The following is an 18,945-nucleotide window of genomic DNA, read 5'->3' as shown; positions in this document are numbered from 1 at the left end:
TTTGAATAATAAGACCTCGTCTGCTGAAGCTACCATCTACCCCGCCGTCCTGCTTCTTCCCTCGGAAGTAACCAGGTGATGCTCCTGCAGCGACAAGGCGGCGAAAAGCAACAAGAAAGTCCGAAGAGAGGCCAGGCCAGGCCGGGCCGGGCCGGGCCGGGCCGGGCCCTGCCCTCTCCCACCACAGCGTCCGCTCAAGCCCACCGGGCCCACACACGGCACCGCTCCCCCGGCAGCCTGGTCTCTCGCCCCGTGACCCCTCCGCCACGGGGTCGGCAGCAACCCCCTGACCTGAGCCCGCCTCGACCGCCCCGTTCACCCCTCAGCTCCCCCTTCCCCTACTGTACCGCCGCCATGACACCCCGCCAACTTCCGGCCCACCAGGACCCCACTTCCGGCTTCTCCAGCCAACCCGTTACGCCACTTCAGCAGCGAGCCAACGCCCTGTACTGCGCATGCTCCCCCGGCCGGCCGTGGCGCTGAGCATTCTGGGAGTTGTAGTCCAAAAGGCCCTCAGCGCACCGCCCCCGCAGCGGCGCGGGAACTACACTTCCCAGAGCGCCGCTCGAGGGATGGCGCCGGCGGCCGGTGCCGACGGGGATCGTTGAGGCGCTGGGTGACGGGAGGGCTCTCCGGTACTTGGTGAGGGGCCGCGGGTTTCGGGCTCTGTCCGGCGCCTCACGTGCTCGGGGAACGGCAAGGGCCGCGGCGGGAGCCCGCGGGGCACGGCTGGACTTGGGGCGGGCCTGCGAGGCGCCGCCGGCCCGGCCCAGGAACTGGTCCCAGGCCGTGAGGGGGCAATGGCGGGGAGGGTCGGTTTTCCCCCTCTTCCCTGTCAGGCTGTGGCAGGGGAAGAGGGGAAGGGATGTCTCCCGGACTTGCGGGGAGCGGGCCGGTGGTTGGGCACGCCTGGAATCACTTACCGGCCTGAAAGGGGAGCTGGCAGGGGGGGTTGTACCCAGGCCGCAGCCTCGATGCCTTCCCGGGGGACGGCGTGAGCCTGAGATGAAGGGTGCCCACTGGCACGGCGGGTAAAGCTCCTGCACCCTGAGGTGCCCTGTCCTCGGTCTGGCTGTGCCCCAGTTTGAGAAATCTCTTACTTTTAGTCTGGAACAGGGTTTTTTTTTCTTTGTTTTGTTGTTGTTGTTATTTTTCCTTTCAGCAATGTTTTTTGGCTTCAAAGTGAAGTGCACACTTGCTCAAAGACAGTTGCTTCTCAAAGTCTTTGCCTTGAGGTTCTCTTTGTCTGTATTTAAACAGGAGTGTTGTTGCAATGTTCTGTGAGTCAGCTGTAGCACTTGGTACCAATACTTCCTGCACCTTAGCAAATCTTCTCTGCCTTGTTTGCAAATCCAACAACAAAAAATGTGTGGGCTTCTGCAGCTGTTGGTGTTGCTTTGCCTGATTCTTAGTCTTTTGCTTTTGGTTCGTTAACTTACCTGTCTTGTCTTCGTGGCATTGTAAGATGGCGAAATACTTGTATGGTGGATACTGTAACAGAAAATTGTTGCTGGATAAGGTGTAAATTAAGATAAGTAGGGGGGGTTATGTGCCTTTAAGATACACTGCACTCAGTTCAACCATTAAAGATCTCGTGATACGGGATCAGGAACAAGGAGGGAGGGACTGGCCTGTACCTTCTTGCTCAAAATACCTGTTCTGTGTATTTGTATGAAGTTAGCTTCATTTTCTGTGGATCTTACACGTACCATAAAACACATTCAAGCTCTTCTTTAAGCCCCAAAGCAGACAGAATAGTTTTCAGATGGGCGTTGAGTTTGCAGTGAATGCTGGGCACTATGTGCAGAAACAGAGGTTAAACTCTTTGGAACATAATCCCTCACTTGTATGCATTTGAAAATTTGACTTTGAGCTATTTGCATGATCTCTCCTGAATCTGTGATTTGTCCTGGGATTGCCTATATATGAAAGTTACTGATAAAAGAATAACGTCATTTATTTATCTGGTGTTGGGAGAAACTTGCATTGTGGAATGAGAGACTTTCAGAAATGACCTGTTTGTTAATGATTTCCTGGTGCTTGTTGCAGGAGCAGGATGTATACTCTGCTGTCTGGACTCTATAAATACATGTTCCAGAGGGATGAGTACTGCATCTTGATCCTTGGTTTGGACAATGCTGGTAAAACCGTAAGTGCTGTTGATTACCAATTGCGTGGAGGGCACACGCAATTCTAAATATCCTCAAAAGATAAAGCTTCCAACAGACAGGTCAATCTTTCCTCAGCCGTATTGTGAGTTATTTTAACGATGTCACACCAAAGAATCAATTTTTCCCTCTTACTTAAATTTAGCATAAGCTTTCAGGGATGTAGCTGAGGCTTTGGTAATCCCGTAATCACCTGTGATCCCTTCTTTCCTGGCTAAAATAGGGAACAAGATGAGTGGTTTGTTCCAAGGTTAGATAGGGCAGTATCTGTTGGAGCAGGATTCTGCAGAAATGAAAAGGCAGGTTTGGGTTAGGATTACCCCAGCCAGTAAAATACTTGATAGTAATTACTTTTTCTTGTTCCTTTTCAGACCTTCCTTGAACAAACTAAAACTCGATTTAACAAGAACTACAAAGGGATGAGTTTGTCCAAAATCACAACCACTGTAGGCTTAAACAGTAAGTAAATCTGTTTGGAATTTTCTCAGCTTTCCTGCACAATTAGAAACAGCTGGTTCTTGTTTGAAATATTTAAGAATTGATAAGGGCAAAATAGTTCCTGGAAGTGAGGACTGTATCTTCCAACCCCCTATGTATTTTTGTAAGAGAATAAAATAGGCTTGCTTAGCTTATGAGGAAAAAACCTCCGAAGTCTTAAAAATTCAAGTATCCCATTTCAGGGCTATGCTCAGAGCTTAAGCTAAATTTCACTGGAGTTCATTCATTGGCCTGATTCTGATATTATTTGCACTGATATGATTCTGTCTGATACTAGTGGTCAGTCTTTGCAAAGGTATTGTTCTGTTGCCGAAAGTAGTCACTATATGTGATTTTTTTCCTCTAGAAGACTGTTCTACCCCAGATTTCTTAGAGGGGTATGCAGGTGTTTGTGCTTTAGAGAACACCTTTAATTTTCATTGGATTGTTTTTTCTTCTTTGCCTCTAGTTGGTACTATTGATGTTGGCAAAACTCGGCTAATGTTCTGGGATCTTGGTGGACAGGAGGAGCTACAGTCTCTTTGGGACAAGGTTGGAGATGTATTTCTTTCCTTTTAGAAATGTTTTTGTCTCTTTTAGAATTGAAGCAGTATGATCATTTAGTAATCATACAGGCTCATTGGTAACCCTAGTACTTAGCATCTGTATATTATGGAAACAGCTGGCTCTAACCAGTTGATCTCTTGCATGTCTACCTGATTTTTGTTTTAATTTGGTAAAATTTTGAAAGAGGGACAAATGGTCCTAGTGGATGGATACACTAATATCTGTTATCCTTTCAGTATTATGCTGAATCTCATGGAGTGATCTATGTTATTGACTCCACTGATGAAGAGAGGCTCTCAGAATCTAAAAGAGCTTTTGGTGAGTACATTGTATTTTACCTGTACTGTGATTTCATGATGTATTGTGGCACAGTTCTCTCATTACTGTAATGTCTGTTCTTGTGCCCTGGAAGTAAGTTGGCCTGAAAGGTCGCATCAAATCAAAGTACAGTACAAGGAGGAGCCTCTTGCTTCATCCCTATGTCCAGACAGTCTGTCGGTCATTTGCACAACTTTATCTTCCAAAACTAGCTAAACCTCTGGTTTTGTTTCTGTGCTTTATAGAGAAGATGATTACCAGTGAAGCTCTGGAAGGAGTTCCCATTCTGGTGTTAGCTAACAAGCAGGATGTAGAGGTAAGATTATTGCAGATTTACTTCTTAAGTGAGCAAATTAGCCTTGGAAAGGTGAGCTCTGCATTCATGTTAAATATATTTCACATTTCTGGAATGATCCTGTGGTACTTTCCCACTGCTGGGAATAATTGCTTTGAATTTAGTTTTATTTTTTTCCTTTCTCCTCCAACCCTTTTCCAGTGGCATGAGTGAGTTTACTGAGGGATGTCCATCACAGCTGTTTTGAACCTTTTATGTGAATGGAACAGGCTACGTGGCTATGGTGGGTCTTTCTTGTACTGTGACTTGGTATCTTGATACTGTTTTTTCCTGTTTATTCAGAACAAAAAAATGTTTAGTGTACATTGTTTATGCTGCTCTACTATTACCACGGCACAACAAATGCATGTGGGTGGTGAGCCCCTGGCCCAGGTTGCTCAGAGAAGCTGTGGCTGCCCCATCCCTGGAGGTGTCCAAGGCCACGTTGGAGGGGTCTTGGAGCAACCTGGTCTAGTGGGAGGTGTCCCTGCCCAGGGCAGGGGGGGTTGGAACGAGATCATCTTTAAGGTCGCTTCCAACTCAAACCATTCTATGATTCTATGGTATCTAGAACTGCAAAACTCTTGTTTTATATTTGACAAGTTAGTGGGTGCTACAATATGACTGTTTAGGTGATGCATCCAGGGCAGTTCTCATCTCCGCCAGCACGGAAAAAAGGGAAGAGTGCCTAAAGTGGTCATGGTATTTTCCGTATTTTCCTCCTTTCCATCCGTTGTTCCTGGAACTCCAATACTGCAGTTCGAGTGATTAATCTCTAGATGGAGCCAGAGACTTTCAGTAGAATTTGGAGTACCAGCCCTGGCAGCTGTGAGCAGTACCTGTTTCAAAGTATGCTAACGCTTGCCAGCTTCTTCCCCTGGACTTTACACCTGGCTCGGTGTGTATGTATGAGGAATACCTGAGACTTACATAGAAAACACTTTGGCTTTAAAGGAGGATTTGGTTACACTTCACATGTACAACACAATAGATTTTTTTTGGGTGATCATAAGATTACCTAGTCACAGAAATAAAAGAAATGTAGTTCCACTTTAAAGACAGCACGAGATTAAGAGACAGAACTCCTGATTTTTGGTCCTGACTTTGCTGTGAGTGCTGGTATGTGTGGAAATTGACTTGTCTTTTCTGTGCGGAAACCAGAATATTAACTCTCATATTTCCATGCGACCCTGCAGCCTTACAGCAGGGAGCAGTCTGCACTCTTGCCTTTAGCTGTTGAGAATTAAACTATATGCAGTGACGTGGAAAGCTGTTCCAATTTTCCTGATGACTCTACATGCATATTGTTACAGCCATACTGCAAAAGCCAGCTCTTGTGGCACCCTAGCCAGACTAAAGAAAAATGATTGAACAAGTGGACTTCTTTATTTGACTGGAAAGAGGTATTTAGAACAGGGTCTCAAGATAAAAACTTGCCCCTTCTGGAGGGTCCAAGACCAGCCCGCAGATTCAGTGCTGTATGCAGTTGTAGAACTGTGACAAGAGATTAGCAAAACTGTACTGACTGGAGGTATACCTGTTTTTAAGAAACACCTGAATTGTAGTTTCTGAGGCCTGTTCCTAGAGTATGATCTTGGATATGGACATAGAGTAGAGAGACATCAGTGCTATTAGTAAAACATTAAAGAGACTATAGCTTATTTGTCAGTAATTATTCAGGCTCCCTTAAGCAAGGTTTAGAAAACTGGAAGGGCTGTTTCTCTTCCACTGATCTAGTGGAATTGAAGATGTCTGGAAGAAAATCAAACGTTACAGGACTATCATTGGTAGAAACTTTTTCTGCTGTAGAACCTCAGACATATAATTTTAGTGGGGAATTCTCACCAGCATTCCTCTGTCGTTGACATGGATCATGATACAGGAGGATAAGTGGTATCTTAACCTTTTTGGTATTTGCAGATGAAAGATAATTCATGATGATTACATCTTTAAAGGCCAGCAGAAGACTTGTGGTGAAATATATCAGAAGTAGTACATCTGACATAGATTTTTTTTTTAAAAAGTTTACATTCCTCACAGTAAGCTAAGAGAAGTTCTGACTCAATGCTGAAATTACATAAAGCGTAAGAATTTTTTGGCCCTGATGCTAAATTCCTTGTAGAAAAGAATTCCCCTGTTAATGGGCACCGCTACCCTAGTGTAAATTGCATCTACTCAGAACTGCCAAGCATGAGCGGTGTTTGGCCATATCAGGAGGTGAAATGCAGTCATAGACTGCAAAATACCAATTCTAATATGGGGACAATACTGTATATGGTTTTGGGGTTTTTTTTGTACAAGAGAATGTTCTGTGTTTAGCAGGGCTTTCAAAACTGGATTGTTTTGTAATTAAAAGACTGGGTCAGGTGTGTGTTGTGGGAGGGAGTTTGTTTTATTTTGTTTTTTAAAGGAACTATTGCTTTGTAGGGGAATTAAATGTCTAATATATAACAATTCATGTGGACTCCCTCTCAAGTCAGAGGGCTGCTTTTGAAAATAGTAGGCAGTTTTGCTGTTTACTGCAGAAAAAGCTGCAAAATAAGAATTTATATTTGTTGGTTTTGATGTGATTGCAGCTGTTTAAAGGTTTATAAAAAGCTATATATTTCTGAACTGTACAGTGAACTGTTCAAACTTGAGGATAGAATGGCTCATTTTGCACCCCTATTAAAAATACTGGAAAAAAAGAGCTGAAAAAATAGCCTATGAAAGTAATCGGGTGTTGTATGATGTCTTTGGGAGAAAGTTTTGCCTTTCTAATCCTAAGATAAATTTTGGAAATTTATTTTGAAATCTTCAGAATGTTGGAAAGCCTCCTCGTGTCTTTGGAAAATGACAGGAGTCATGGTGAGCAGAAGCATATATTTGAAGACTCGTACTGTTATCTATTTTCCACACAGTTGTTAAAAAATAGGCCTTCTGCATGATGGCCGTTCTAGTTTCCAGCTTAAGAAATACCACAGCTTCCCTGTAAAATTCGTTTTAATTTAAATAAGCTTGTTTTGATTTAAACAAGCTAAGTTTTAATTTAAAACAAGCTTGTAAAAAAAAAAAAAAAGATAGCGCAGAACATAGGTTGGTTAAACTTTTTATTACATAGTTTTACTTAGGCTATCCACCTTTCTGTTGTTTCTATTTTAGTTCCATTCTGCTGATTGATTACTCTTGAGATGGACCTCAGGATTACCTGAAGAGTCTGTACTTCAGGTTTTATTCTGATATGAGGCCAAGCAGCAGCATTGTCTTTCCTGCAGTGGATTTGGCAAATGGATAAAGACTCTACAATCCAACCTTTTTTGCCTAAAACAGCCACTCATGTTTTTCTGCAGGTGACTCCAGAAATGGATCCTTGCTTGCTTCATATATATCTAGCTGTACCATTCCTGAGTCTTAATTTGGGTAATGCCGTTCTGAAACCTTTGTAAAAGGAATTTGGTTGTGCAGGCCGGTCAGTCCTGGCTAGACTATGCCTTGAAGAGCCTTCATGAAAAGATGGTCATTTTGGGGAAGTTGAGATAGAAATATGATTTGTCACGTTGTGTGAGTTTCCTCTGAAGCGTAGGGTAGATAACATCACTCCAGAAAGGTCATCTGTGGATTTTATTATTGTAATTGTACACTGTTTATGTGATCACAAATCCAGCTTCCCTAGTTTGCTCTTGGTTTATGTGGTTTCAGTTGAGAAACAAAACACATCTGTAAACAAATATTTTGTAATGTAGATAGGGAGGTGGAAAAGAGGGGGACTTAGAAGCCGCAGCTGACATTTTCTGCCAAGCATGAGGCGCTCAAATTCTCCTAGTTGAAGTGATGGGTAACATACCTCTTCCTCTGCTGTAAGACAATATTTCCATTTCATGGCTTCCCCTTGAACACTAAACCAAAGTTTCTCTGAATTGATAGTTCAGTGGTGCTGTCTCCTCTGCTGTGTTATGGTGCTTCATCCCAAGGGGATGAAGATATTCCTCGAAAAGATACTCCTCAAAACAGGTGTAGTGTTGTGATGCAGTGACGTCCTACTATAAACAATGTAAATAGTGCAAAGTCTTCTCAGAAGCAAAACTCTTTTCTGCTGGAGATTTCTATGGAGAGCAATGGCTGGACAGCGTTGTGGAAGTTAGGGCAGGCCATGATTATACCAGAGGGTGAGAAGGGGAAGTGATTATAATTGATTAATCTGGGGGGAAAAATGGCTACAGCAGTTGTAAGCTGCACTGGGAAATCTGGACTTCTCAAAGGCCTCAAAGATGGGCAAGGTAAGGAGATAGATTCTGTGTGCCTCAGGATATGTGCAGGTGTACTGGTCTGCTGGTGGGTTTTGGGACGTCTGTTGCCTGATTGCTTTGCACAGGCTTCTGCAAGTAGAAATCAAGGACAGCATGACTATGCTCTGCACTGTTATTTCCTACCTTGAACACTTTTGGATTTATTTTTAAAAGATTTTGAAATATATCATCATTCAGGAAAGGAGAGTGTGTTATACATGTGTTATATATTTGAGCCAGCAATGTGCCCTGGTGGCCAAGAGGGCCAATGGCATCCTGGGGTGCATCAAAAAGTGTGTGGCCAGCAGGTCGAGGGAGGTCATCCTCCCCCTCTACTCTGCCCTGGTGAGGCCGCATCTGGAGTACTGCATCCAGTTCTGGGCTCCCCAGTTCAAGAAAGACAGGGATCTGCTGGAGAGGGTCCAGCAAAGGGCTACGAAGATGATTAGGGGATTAGAACATCTTTCATATGAGGAAAGGCTGAGGAACTTGGGTCTCTTTAGTCTAGAGAAAAGAAGAATGAGGTGGGATCTTATTAATGCTTTCAAATACTTAAAGGGAGGATGCCAGAGGGATGGGAGGAGTCTTTTTTCAGTGGTGCCCATTGATAGAACGAGGGGTAATGGGCACAAGCTTGAACATAGGAAGTTCCATCTTAACATGAGAAGGAACTTCTTCACTTTGAGGGTAGTGGAGCACTGGAACAGGCTGCCCAGAGAGGTTGTGGAGTCTCCCACTCTGAAGACATTCAAAACCTGCCTGGACACTGTCCTGTGCAGCCTGTTGTAGGTGACCCTGCTCTGGCAGGGGGGTTGGACTAGATGATCTCCAGAGGTCCCTTCCAATCCTGACTATTCTGTGATTCTGTGATTAAACTGTGATAAGCTTAAAGTATATTTCAAGAAATTTTCACTGAGTTTCAGCTGCCTTGGGATTTAACTTTCCTGCTGCCAAGTCTTATTTACTGAAAAAAAAAAAGTAATGACATGAAAAATAGCTCAAAGAACTGTCATGCAGCTCTTCCTCCTTCCCAGTTGTTGGATGATTGACTAGAGCTTTGGCTTAAATCAAGAGGCAGCTGGACCTGCTTTTCTTATTTAGCAGTGAACGCCATACCAAAACTGAAGTAGCATCTTTTACAAACTTACAGAGCTGATTGTTTGGTAGTAATCTCTTGCCCATCTTCCAGACCTACTGATATGAATTCCAACTCCCAAGTCTCCAGTCTGACTCCCTCTAAAGTTAGTGTTTGATTTTTTATTTTTTTTTTAATTTTTTTTTTTTTAATTTAACTATGTATCCTGTGGATGACAGCTCATCTTTATGAATTGTAGGCTTTTCATTTGGCAGAAATCCTGAAGTAAGTTCTAAGGACTTTGTTGCAATGAAGTGTATGGATGAACAAGGAGCTTCTGGACAAACTCAAACTCAAAAAGGAAGCCTACAGAGTGTGGAAGCAAGGACAGGTAGCCTGGGAGGAATACACAGAAATTGTCTGAGCAGCCAGGGATCAGGTTAGGAAAGCTAAAGCCCTGATAGAATTAAATCTGGCCAGGGATGTCAAAGGCAACGAGAAAAACTTGTATAGGTATGTTGGTGGTAAAAGGAAGATGGGGAAAATGTGGGTCCTCTCCGGAAGGAAAGGGGAGCCCTGGTCACCCAGGATAAGGAGAAGGCTGAGGTGCTCAATGACATTTTTGCCTCGGTCTTCACTAGCAAGTGCTCTAGCCACACTGCCCAAGTTGCAGAAGACAAAAGCAGGGACTGGGAGAATGAGGAACCGCCTACAGTAGGAGAAGACCAGGTTTGAGACCATCTAAGGAACCTGAAGATGCACAAGTCCATGGGACCTGATGAGATACATCTGCCAGTCCTGAGGGAATTGGCAGATGAAGTTGCTAAGCCACTATCCGTCATATTTGAGAAGTCATGGCAGTCTGGTGAAGTTCCTGCTGACTGGAAAAGGGGAAACATAACCCCCATTTTTAAAAAAGGGAGAAAAGGAAGACCCAGGGAACTACAGGCCGGTCAGTCTCACCTCTGTGCCCAGCAAGATCGTGGAGCAGATCCTCCTGGAAGCTGTGCTGAGGCACATGGAAAATAAGGAGGTGATGGGTGGCAGCCAGCATGGCTTCACTAAAGGCAAATCATGCTTGACAAATTTGGTGGCCTTCTGCCACAGTGTTACAGCGTTGGTAGATAAAGGAAGAGCATCTGACATCATCTACCTGGACTTGTGTGAGGCATTTGACACTGTCCCATACGATATCCTTGTCTCTAGACTGGAGAGACATGGATGTGATGGATGGACCACTTGGTGGGTAAGGAATTGGCTGGATGACCACACTCAAAGAGTTGCAGTGAACAGCTCAATGTCCAAGTGGCAACCAGTGATGGGTAGCGTTCCTCAGGGATTGGTACTGGGACCGATGCTGTTTGACATCTTTGTTGGCAACACGGACAGTGGGATTGAGTGCATCCTCAGCAAGTTTGCTAACAACACCAAGCTGCAGTCGACACGCTGGAGGGAAGGGATGCCATCCAGAAGGACCTTGACAGGCTTGGGAGGTGGGCCTGTGTGAACTTCATGAAGTTCAGAAAGGCCAAGTGCAAGGTCCTGTACATGGCCCAGGGCAATCCCATGCACAAATACAAACTGGGCAGAGAATGGATTGAGAGCAGCCCTGAGGAGAAGGACTTGGGGGTGTTGGTGGATGAGAAGCTCAACATGAGCCAGTAATGTGTGCTGGCAGCCCAGAAAGCCAACCGTATCCCTGAAAGAGGGGAGATTTACATTAGAAGTTAGGAAGAAATTTTTTCCTGTGAGGGTGGTGAGCCCCTGGCGCAGGTTGCCCAGAGAAGCTGTGGCTGCCCCATCCCTGGAGGTGTTCAAGGCCAGGTTGGACGGGGCTTGGAGCAACTTGGGCTGGGGGGAGGTGTCCCTGCTCAGGGCAGGGGTGTTGGAACGAGATCATCTTCAAGGTCCCTTCCAACTCTAACCAGTCTATGATTCTAATTAAGTAACATTTCTGGATACGGTTTCCAGCTCATTGATTGAAACTGCAAGTTTGAAATGCAACTTAGGTCATAAGAAAGTACAGTCATCAAAAGTTGCACAACTAATGGATTCTAGGCCCATGGCAGTGGAAAATCACAAGTCCGGATTCAAGAGCACTGGATGAATTGGGTGTCATTAAACTCCTCTCAAGCCATTTCTTAAGAACCCTTATTTATTTTTAAGCACTGAAACCTGCTTATTTGTCACATGGTCATCCCTATGGTAACTTCTTTTATTTAATTTCTCCAGAACTGGTATTTTGCAAAATAGATAGCTGGTATGGTTAATTTCTGTCTTTCTGCTAAGTTAAGGCCCAGACTTGTAGAAGACTGGATTCCTGTTTGCAGGTAGTCTGTTCTTTCAAAGTGTACATACACTTGGACTAATCCTCAAGACTCACAAGGGTCTGATTTGGCATTGGAGTAAACACTTGTCCAAAACGTGTATTTGATGCAGATGTCTGCAGAGGCAGGAAAGAGCTGGCCTCGTGGACAGCTAAAGTGCTTAAATGGCCTGTCCAGGGTTTCTGAGGAAAAAGTAAGCGCTGAGATGAGAAGAGGATGCAAAGACTGGTGAGTTTTCTCGTACCTGCTGCCTGTGTTCAGGGAGGAAGATGCAAGTCTAGACTTCAGTAGGGCAGGTTTGCTTTTGTTGTGTTTGTAACTCGAAGAATAAAGTTTTTGTGTAACACTGTGATTTATGTCAGGAAAGTAATCCACTGGTTTATTGGGGGGGTTATGCCTTTGTGTATTTAAAAAAACAATTCCCAGCAATCTCCTAGCAACCTTACAGAAGTGCAAGACCTGATGGTGATCAAGAGCAAAGTGTTACCAGGCATGAGAAAATGTGCTGCGTTTAGTGCAGATAGCATTGTCTCCTGCATGCAAAATGCAAAAAAAAAAAAAAAAAAAAAAAAAAAAAAAAACAAAAACACAAGTCCGGGGGACAGCTGTGCCTTTAAATTCAAGGAACGTGCTGAGAACTTAGGAAAAATCACGTCCAAGCTGTTTTCTGAGAGTGTGCATGTAGGGAGACACGATCCAGGCAATTGGCAGAGTCAGCTATGGAAACTGGCTTGTCTGGGATTCTGGTGGGTACGCAGTTTCAAAAGGCTTTGTACATAGACAGGCTCTTGTAGCGTTCTGGTAGCTGGAACTTGCGTGTGATGATTGGGGCAGGTTGGAAGGAGTGTCCCGAGGGTATGCAGGTTGTGCTCGTTTTCATGACTGTTTGCTTAGAAGTGTACATCTTGAGGATCACGGAAGTGTAGCAGTGTGTGTATACTGTCTGCAAATAGTATTCTCTTTGGTGAAAAAAGAACATATTCCCTTTTTTTTTGGAATGTAAAGATGTGAATTTGCTGTGTTAGCGGGTGAGGGGGTTCAGCCTAACAGCGTTGTGCCATCCTGACTGAAGCAGAACTGTGGATGTGTTAGGATTCATTTTGGAAGAAGGTCACCATCTCTCAAAGCATAGAAAGCAAGCTTTTCTTTTGTTTCTCTTGCAGACTTGTCTGTCAATACCTGACATCAAGACAGCATTTAGTGACTGCATTAACAAAATTGGGAAGAGAGACTGCCTGACGCAGGCCTGCTCTGCTCTTACTGGGTAAGTATGAGAATGGATGGTGGTGTGGTTAACTGAACAGCTGCAGGGTGTCACACAAGCAGAGCAGTACTACAGGATTTAATAAACCCTGAGAGGGGGCTGTGCTTCCTTCCCAGCAGTGACAGATACTTGTTTGGGAACTTTGGACTTGCACCAGGTCAGTAACTTCATCTGTAAATCCCACCTATGAAACACAATGGAAATGTACTATTACTTGGAGGCATATGGAGCTGTTGATTTTTATCCCTTATTATCCCTTCTCGGTACACAATAATCTTTGCAGTCGTTGGCTTGCTGCAGCTCCTGGCTTTTATGTAAGAAATCAGTTGAAAATATAGCTGTTAATGACATTGCCAGAGAAATGAGTGGTGTTCCACTGTTAGCAGCTTAATTATGCTCTTGCTTTCTTATTTCTTGGCATGCTCATAAGCTTTGTTATGTAGATAATATAACAATCTCCAGGAGTGTTCTTACACTGGGAATGCCTGTGGTTTAAGATACAATGACTAGAACAGACCAAAACTTGGGAGACTGATTCTTCTTCAGGCCTATGCAGCTGCATGCCATGACCTCAACCAACCCACTAGATTCTTGATGCCTTAGTGTCACCATTGCACATTGAGTCTTGCAATACTTTGGTTACACTTTCAGTTCTTTGAGTGAAAAGTGCTATTTGGCATAAGTCAAAAGTATTGTTCCAGATGGCTAGAAATACTCCTATCTGAATTACTGCCTGTACTGAATCCAGAGCTTCGAGGTTTCTTCTTTTTTTTTTAATCTAGCAAGAAAGCTGTATTATTACACAAGCTACTGCAAAGGATAAAAACTTCTTAAACAATGAGAAAAATCTCTGTTGTCTGTCTGCATTGCTAACAATCAAATGCCATTAAGTAGATGAATGACCACAAGAACAATGGTTAAGCACTGACTGGAAGAGAAGTATTAGATAATAATCTTATGAAATGCAACCCTTTCAGTTGTTGTGGGTTTTGTCCAAACACTTCTAGTTTTGATCTGTGTGGAATTTCCTTTCAAAATTTCAATTTGAGGTTGCACTAAAAAAAAAAAAAAATAATTGTGGAAGTCCTGGTTGGGAGCTGTGCAGACGGGGAGTTGGTGACTTGCTTGGCCGTTACAGAAAGTTGGAGCCAGGGTTGGAAGATCTGATACAAGTAGCCTGAGGCTTGTAGCAAAGTAACCTCAAAGCAGCTGACTGTCAGGTGGTTTGATAGTGGTTCGTCCAAAGTTTCCACAGAGATGATGACTAACTAAATTGGATGTAGACTTTTACACACACCAGAAAAATAAAGGATGGAGTTTACATACTGAGTTTAAAAAAATCAGTTCCTCATTGTTTGTGTGTATGAGAAACTAACGTAGCAATGCCAGTAAATAACTGCAGGGCAGCCCTTCAAGAGCAGGAACCCTTCGCTTGCTCTTGTAAGGGCTCAGTTAGGGACTACATGAGCCATGTTTTCAGTCTTGGTTGTTTGTTGTGGTTGTTTGGGGTTTTTTTAAACCTTGTCTACTTATTTCTTTAGCAAAGGAGTGAACGAGGGAATTGAATGGATGGTGAAGTGCGTGGTGCGGAATATTCACCGGCCCCCAAGGAAGAAGGACATCACGTAAGAAATTCCAAGTCAGTCAGCCAAGGAATGGACAGTCTTTTCCACACAGTTTTGTGTTCTCTTTAAAGAAGGTGGTCCACTGGATTCCTATTACACCTGATTCTGTCCTAAGTTTGGAGACAAACATTCTTTTTCTGTGTCTAAAAAACTTGAGCAAAGGATTCCAACTGGGTGGGGGGTGGGAATCTCTTACATTAAGTATTAAGTCATTGGCCTGAGAGCCATAGACCAAGTGGCAATCTACACATTGTTGCAGATGCAAAGGACTTAATTTTCTACTGTATTACCTTGTGATTTTTGATTGTTAGTCTAACAGACTAGAGGCCAGTGACATGAAGGAACTCCTGAAGGAACTGTGTAGGTGAATATGAAAGGGGAGGGAGAGCCTGGGGAATGGCTATCCCTTCTACCTGAGAAGATACCTTGCTGCTCCAGCCCCGTGGTTACTATAGGTGGTGTTACTGGTCCTGTTATGCTGCTGTTTTTATAATGGGGAGAGACAGTGTTGATTATAACTCAGTTTTCAGTTGGCATGTTGATTTGTAACTTTTACCTGTGGTAAATGCAGATATGGAAGCCAGCAACTGCACAATGGTACACTGTTTAAAATGGATATTCTTAATAGGACATGAACTCCAGAAGTACTGCCTTGCTTTGACTGCCAATCTCTCTGTTGTGTATTCTTTTTAATTGTAAGAATAATTGGTATCTTCTGTAACTGGAACAAATCGAGGGCCTCTCTGTGATCTTTCTAGGCCAAAAGCTGAACCTCTAGGCAGGGAGAAATCAGTATGCAATAAAGCTTCCTACTTCTTTGAACTTCTCTTGTTGAAACAACTGATATTTGGAACTAGTGGTATTTAGCTCTCTAGTTTTTTGAAATGCAAGACAGACCAGAAAGGCAGCTGTCAACGTCAGATAGGGCTCACTTCTTATGTAGCCTACCCAGCTAGTAATTCTGCTGATGGATCACTAACATTTATCTGAATATCTTTTTTTACGTGTACTTTACAGTGGTTTTGCAGTGGGTGTTGCTCTTCGCGTGCTTTAGTTACTCCTGGCACTGGTGACCATTCTGTGCTAAGGGGACATTATTCAAGCTCGACTTGAGCAAGTTAGACACTATTATTTGTTTAAAGAGACATTATTTGGCATCTTTCAAAGAACTTTCTGATAAATTTTCTGCATATAACTCGTTGCAGATTTTTTTTTTAATGAGAGAACATAATTCATTCCCTCACATTTGGGTCAAAGCGTGAGGGCAGCTGGACTATGTCATTAAAGCACATGAAGTCAGTGGAAGTAATTGCATACTGGGAAGCAGAATCTTACTTCTCAGTTACGCTAGGATAGGAGAAAGCTAGGGAAACTGTCAGATAAGATATCAAATCCCTTTCAATTACTTGCTGCTGTTAGAACAGGTGGTATAACACACTACTCCAGTCTGAATTTGAATGGTGCCAATGTCCCTGCCATATCCCAGAAGAATTAAACTGCAGTAGATCTAACTCAGACGCCAGATATTTCCTTAGGCTCCTTTAGGCTTAGTGACTCATCTCATAACTTTCTTATGCGCTCTGTGTATGCAGAGGATCCCTTGAAGATCACTCACCTACTGTAAGAAGTGGCACTTTCTCTAGGTGCTGCTCGTCATGTAGGGATGAGAATTTCAAGCATACAAAAGTATTGGATAGCCAGTGGCCGTTGATTGTAAGGGAAATCTCTCTCACTTGGCCATCTCTGAAAGCCCAGGTATTTTCAAGGTATCTTTGTGGTCGTGGCTCTTGTTTTGGTTGGCAGTATTGGTGCTAACAATTAAACTGCAGATGTAAAACAGTGACTGGTCGACAAAAGCGCCTCGCTGAGAGACAAAACACTTTAGTCATATAACTTGAAATGTCTGTTTAATGGGACACCAGGGGTTTTCCAAGCTTTCGGCATAATCTTCTCACAGATCTCTTCCTCTCCCTATTCGGTAGGAGACCAGGGATGAAAAACAGTTTTGAGCTCGAGGCCATAGCTGTTCTCACAAGTTTCTAGACACAAAGAGTGCTTTGTGGCACATATCAGCAGGAGGCCTTAAATTAAAGGAAATGTTTTGACTTCAGAATGCCAGGTTCCCAAGAGTGGGAGAGTCTTTCACCCAGAAAGATGCATCAGCTGTGATACGTAAGTATGAGCATGCTGTGATGTCCACAAAAAATCAGGGAGGATTTCTCTGAAACCATCAGTGGAAAGTTTGACATCATCCAGAGTTAGCTTCTAGAACAGTAACAGCAGTTACTTGATGGGGCACACAGATGCAGCTGCTTGGCTCCCAAAGTGTGTTTTAGGAAAGAGCTTCGCAGTCACGTTTTTCCACTGTTACACATAAAGTGCACCTACCTGATACTGTTGAAAGATTTCCTGAGTGCTGGGGAAACCCAGCAGGTAAATAGTCGAGCCAATTGTTGAATTGCTTTGGTGTGTCCTCCATGCTGCAGCACGACTACAATGAAGGAGTTCAGGTTGATCAGCTGACAGGTGCGAGATAAAGATCTTGCTGTGTTAGCACAACCTGAACTTGGATCTCGCTGATCACGTACCATGTGCAGTTACTTCACATGAAGCACAGAAACAATGGAGTGCTGCTAAGTCAGCTGGGGTTTTTGGTTGCATCTGCTCTATGTGGTCATAAATGGATATTCAAGGACACTGATGACTTCCTCCTTCGGTTGGTTTTATTGTAGCTTCAGTCTCTATAAGCGGGTCTAATCTTCTGATGATGCCTCACTACAGACCAACGGAATAGGACTGAATTGATGTGGAAAAGCATTCTGAAAAGGGATGGTAGTCAATGCATAAGCTCCGCTAAAAAAAAAAAAAAACCAAAACACACTGGGATAGTCTATGGTGATATGCTGGTAGCTGGTAACTATTTTCTATTTTGATCAGTAATTTAATTAATAATTTATAACATTTTAGTCTTGTGCTTTATTTAAGTCCTTACAGGAAGCACAGACTCTTATTTAAAAGGTTTTTGCGTTGCAAATGACTGCCCTGCGAGACCTTCAGCCAAAGTAAGGACATTGCTGAGTAGTTCAAATGTAGTCAGTTTTTCAGATTTTTGATACGTTTCAGGTGGACCTGTTTTGCTCATGCCTGTTCACAGCAATTTATTTCTCTGAAGAGGTGCTTTATCTTCCCAAGGTAAAACAGATTGATCATCTGTACTTAGTAATCACTTTTTCCCTCAGCATGCTTTCCACTGAGATAAAGCTAAGTTTCTAATAATAATGGTAGTTATTCTACTTGCCTTATTTGAACATTGGCAGAAGATTAACTTTCTCTCAGCCGTCTGGAATTTCTGTGCTATGCAAACATTTATTAGCTGTTAGCAGTGGGAGGCAAGAGTGTTCCTTAAAAAAAAAAAAAAGCACAAAACCCAGTTCTAATGCTAATGCTTTGAGTACTGTATGAATCACAGTGCTGTCCATGTGGTGGCAATTTCATCTTCATTTGGAACTATGGAAAGACACAGAATAACTGAGTTACAGCACTTTTTGCTGGTACTGCCGAATCCTGTCCATCCTAGTGCAAGGCAACAGTGATGTGTTATCCCTGCTGCAATGTCCTGATGGTCTGCTGCTCGGTGATGCTGATGTCGGATCTTATCCCACCCGCCATGACGTCGCGTCCCACAGAACCAGGAGAAATACCAGGACAAATCAGACACAGCTTTGCCCTAATTCCAGCATTTTATTTAGGGCTCTGACCAGTACCATTTGTTTCCGAGCAAGGTGAAGAAGCAAGCAGATGTCCTACCCTCCACTAAACTGAAACAGAGAAGTGGACTAATAGCCTTTCCAGTGCTGTAGAGTTGTTTGATTCCTGATCGAGCTATTTTTGGTCTCTTCTGCCTTACGATCCTACTTCTGTACTGCTGACACATCCTATAACATCATTTGGATGCCATCATGTCCAGTACATCCATTAGTTCATTTAAGGTAAGAATCGGCCTTTACACATTACAGATAGCATTCTCGAGTGAAAGGGCACTTCAGTGCAAATCTGGAAGTTTGGTTTCTTCGCAGTGATGATGTTTTCACTGGGCATGAGACTGTTGGGTTAGTCATGATTTCCAGAAGTGCGTGCTCATGAATAACTAACTATGAGGTACCATTGTGGGTTTGGAGAGCGTAAGGTTGCAACGGTCCTCAGCTAAAAACCTGGATTAAAGCATTTGAAGGTTTCTGAATTGAGTTAGGCATTTCATTATTTTTTGAAACGGTATCCTGGGACTTCTCTTCTAGCAAGTGGGATTAGTTCAAGGAGAGACCACCTAGAGGGATCTGCTAAGAAAGAGAGTGGTATTTCGCTGGTCTTGATCATTATCCCTTTAAATTAAAAAAAAAAAAAAATATCTGATTAATGTAGATGGTAACTGACTGGCAGCCACAGACAGCAGTGTCCACGCATAAAGGAAAGCGGGTTCTGCCTCTGCTTGCAGCTCTGCTTATGCTCCTCAGCTTTTACCAAAAGC

At 43.3% G+C, this 18,945-nt stretch overlaps 1 protein-coding gene across 1 annotated transcript; it reads left to right on the top strand.

Moving 5' to 3' along the window:
• The first annotated feature begins 583 nt into the window (after positions 1-583).
• ARFRP1 (ARF related protein 1) lies at positions 584-14,571 on the top strand. Its single transcript, XM_082491111.1, has 8 exons — positions 584-642; positions 2,050-2,149; positions 2,540-2,627; positions 3,115-3,197; positions 3,449-3,530; positions 3,776-3,846; positions 12,695-12,795; positions 14,337-14,571. Exons 2-8 carry the CDS (start codon positions 2,057-2,059, stop codon positions 14,422-14,424), a joined length of 606 nt encoding a protein of 201 aa, XP_082347237.1. The 5' UTR covers positions 584-642; positions 2,050-2,056; the 3' UTR covers positions 14,425-14,571.
• Positions 14,572-18,945: the final 4,374 nt, after the last annotated feature.

The sequence above is a fragment of the Vanellus vanellus genome (genome assembly GCF_965231255.1).
Source record: "Vanellus vanellus genome assembly, chromosome: 15".
Lineage (NCBI taxonomy): Eukaryota > Metazoa > Chordata > Aves > Charadriiformes > Charadriidae > Vanellus > Vanellus vanellus.
The sequence above is the reverse complement of the archived record's forward strand: the minus strand, read 5'-3'. Positions and strand labels throughout refer to the sequence as shown.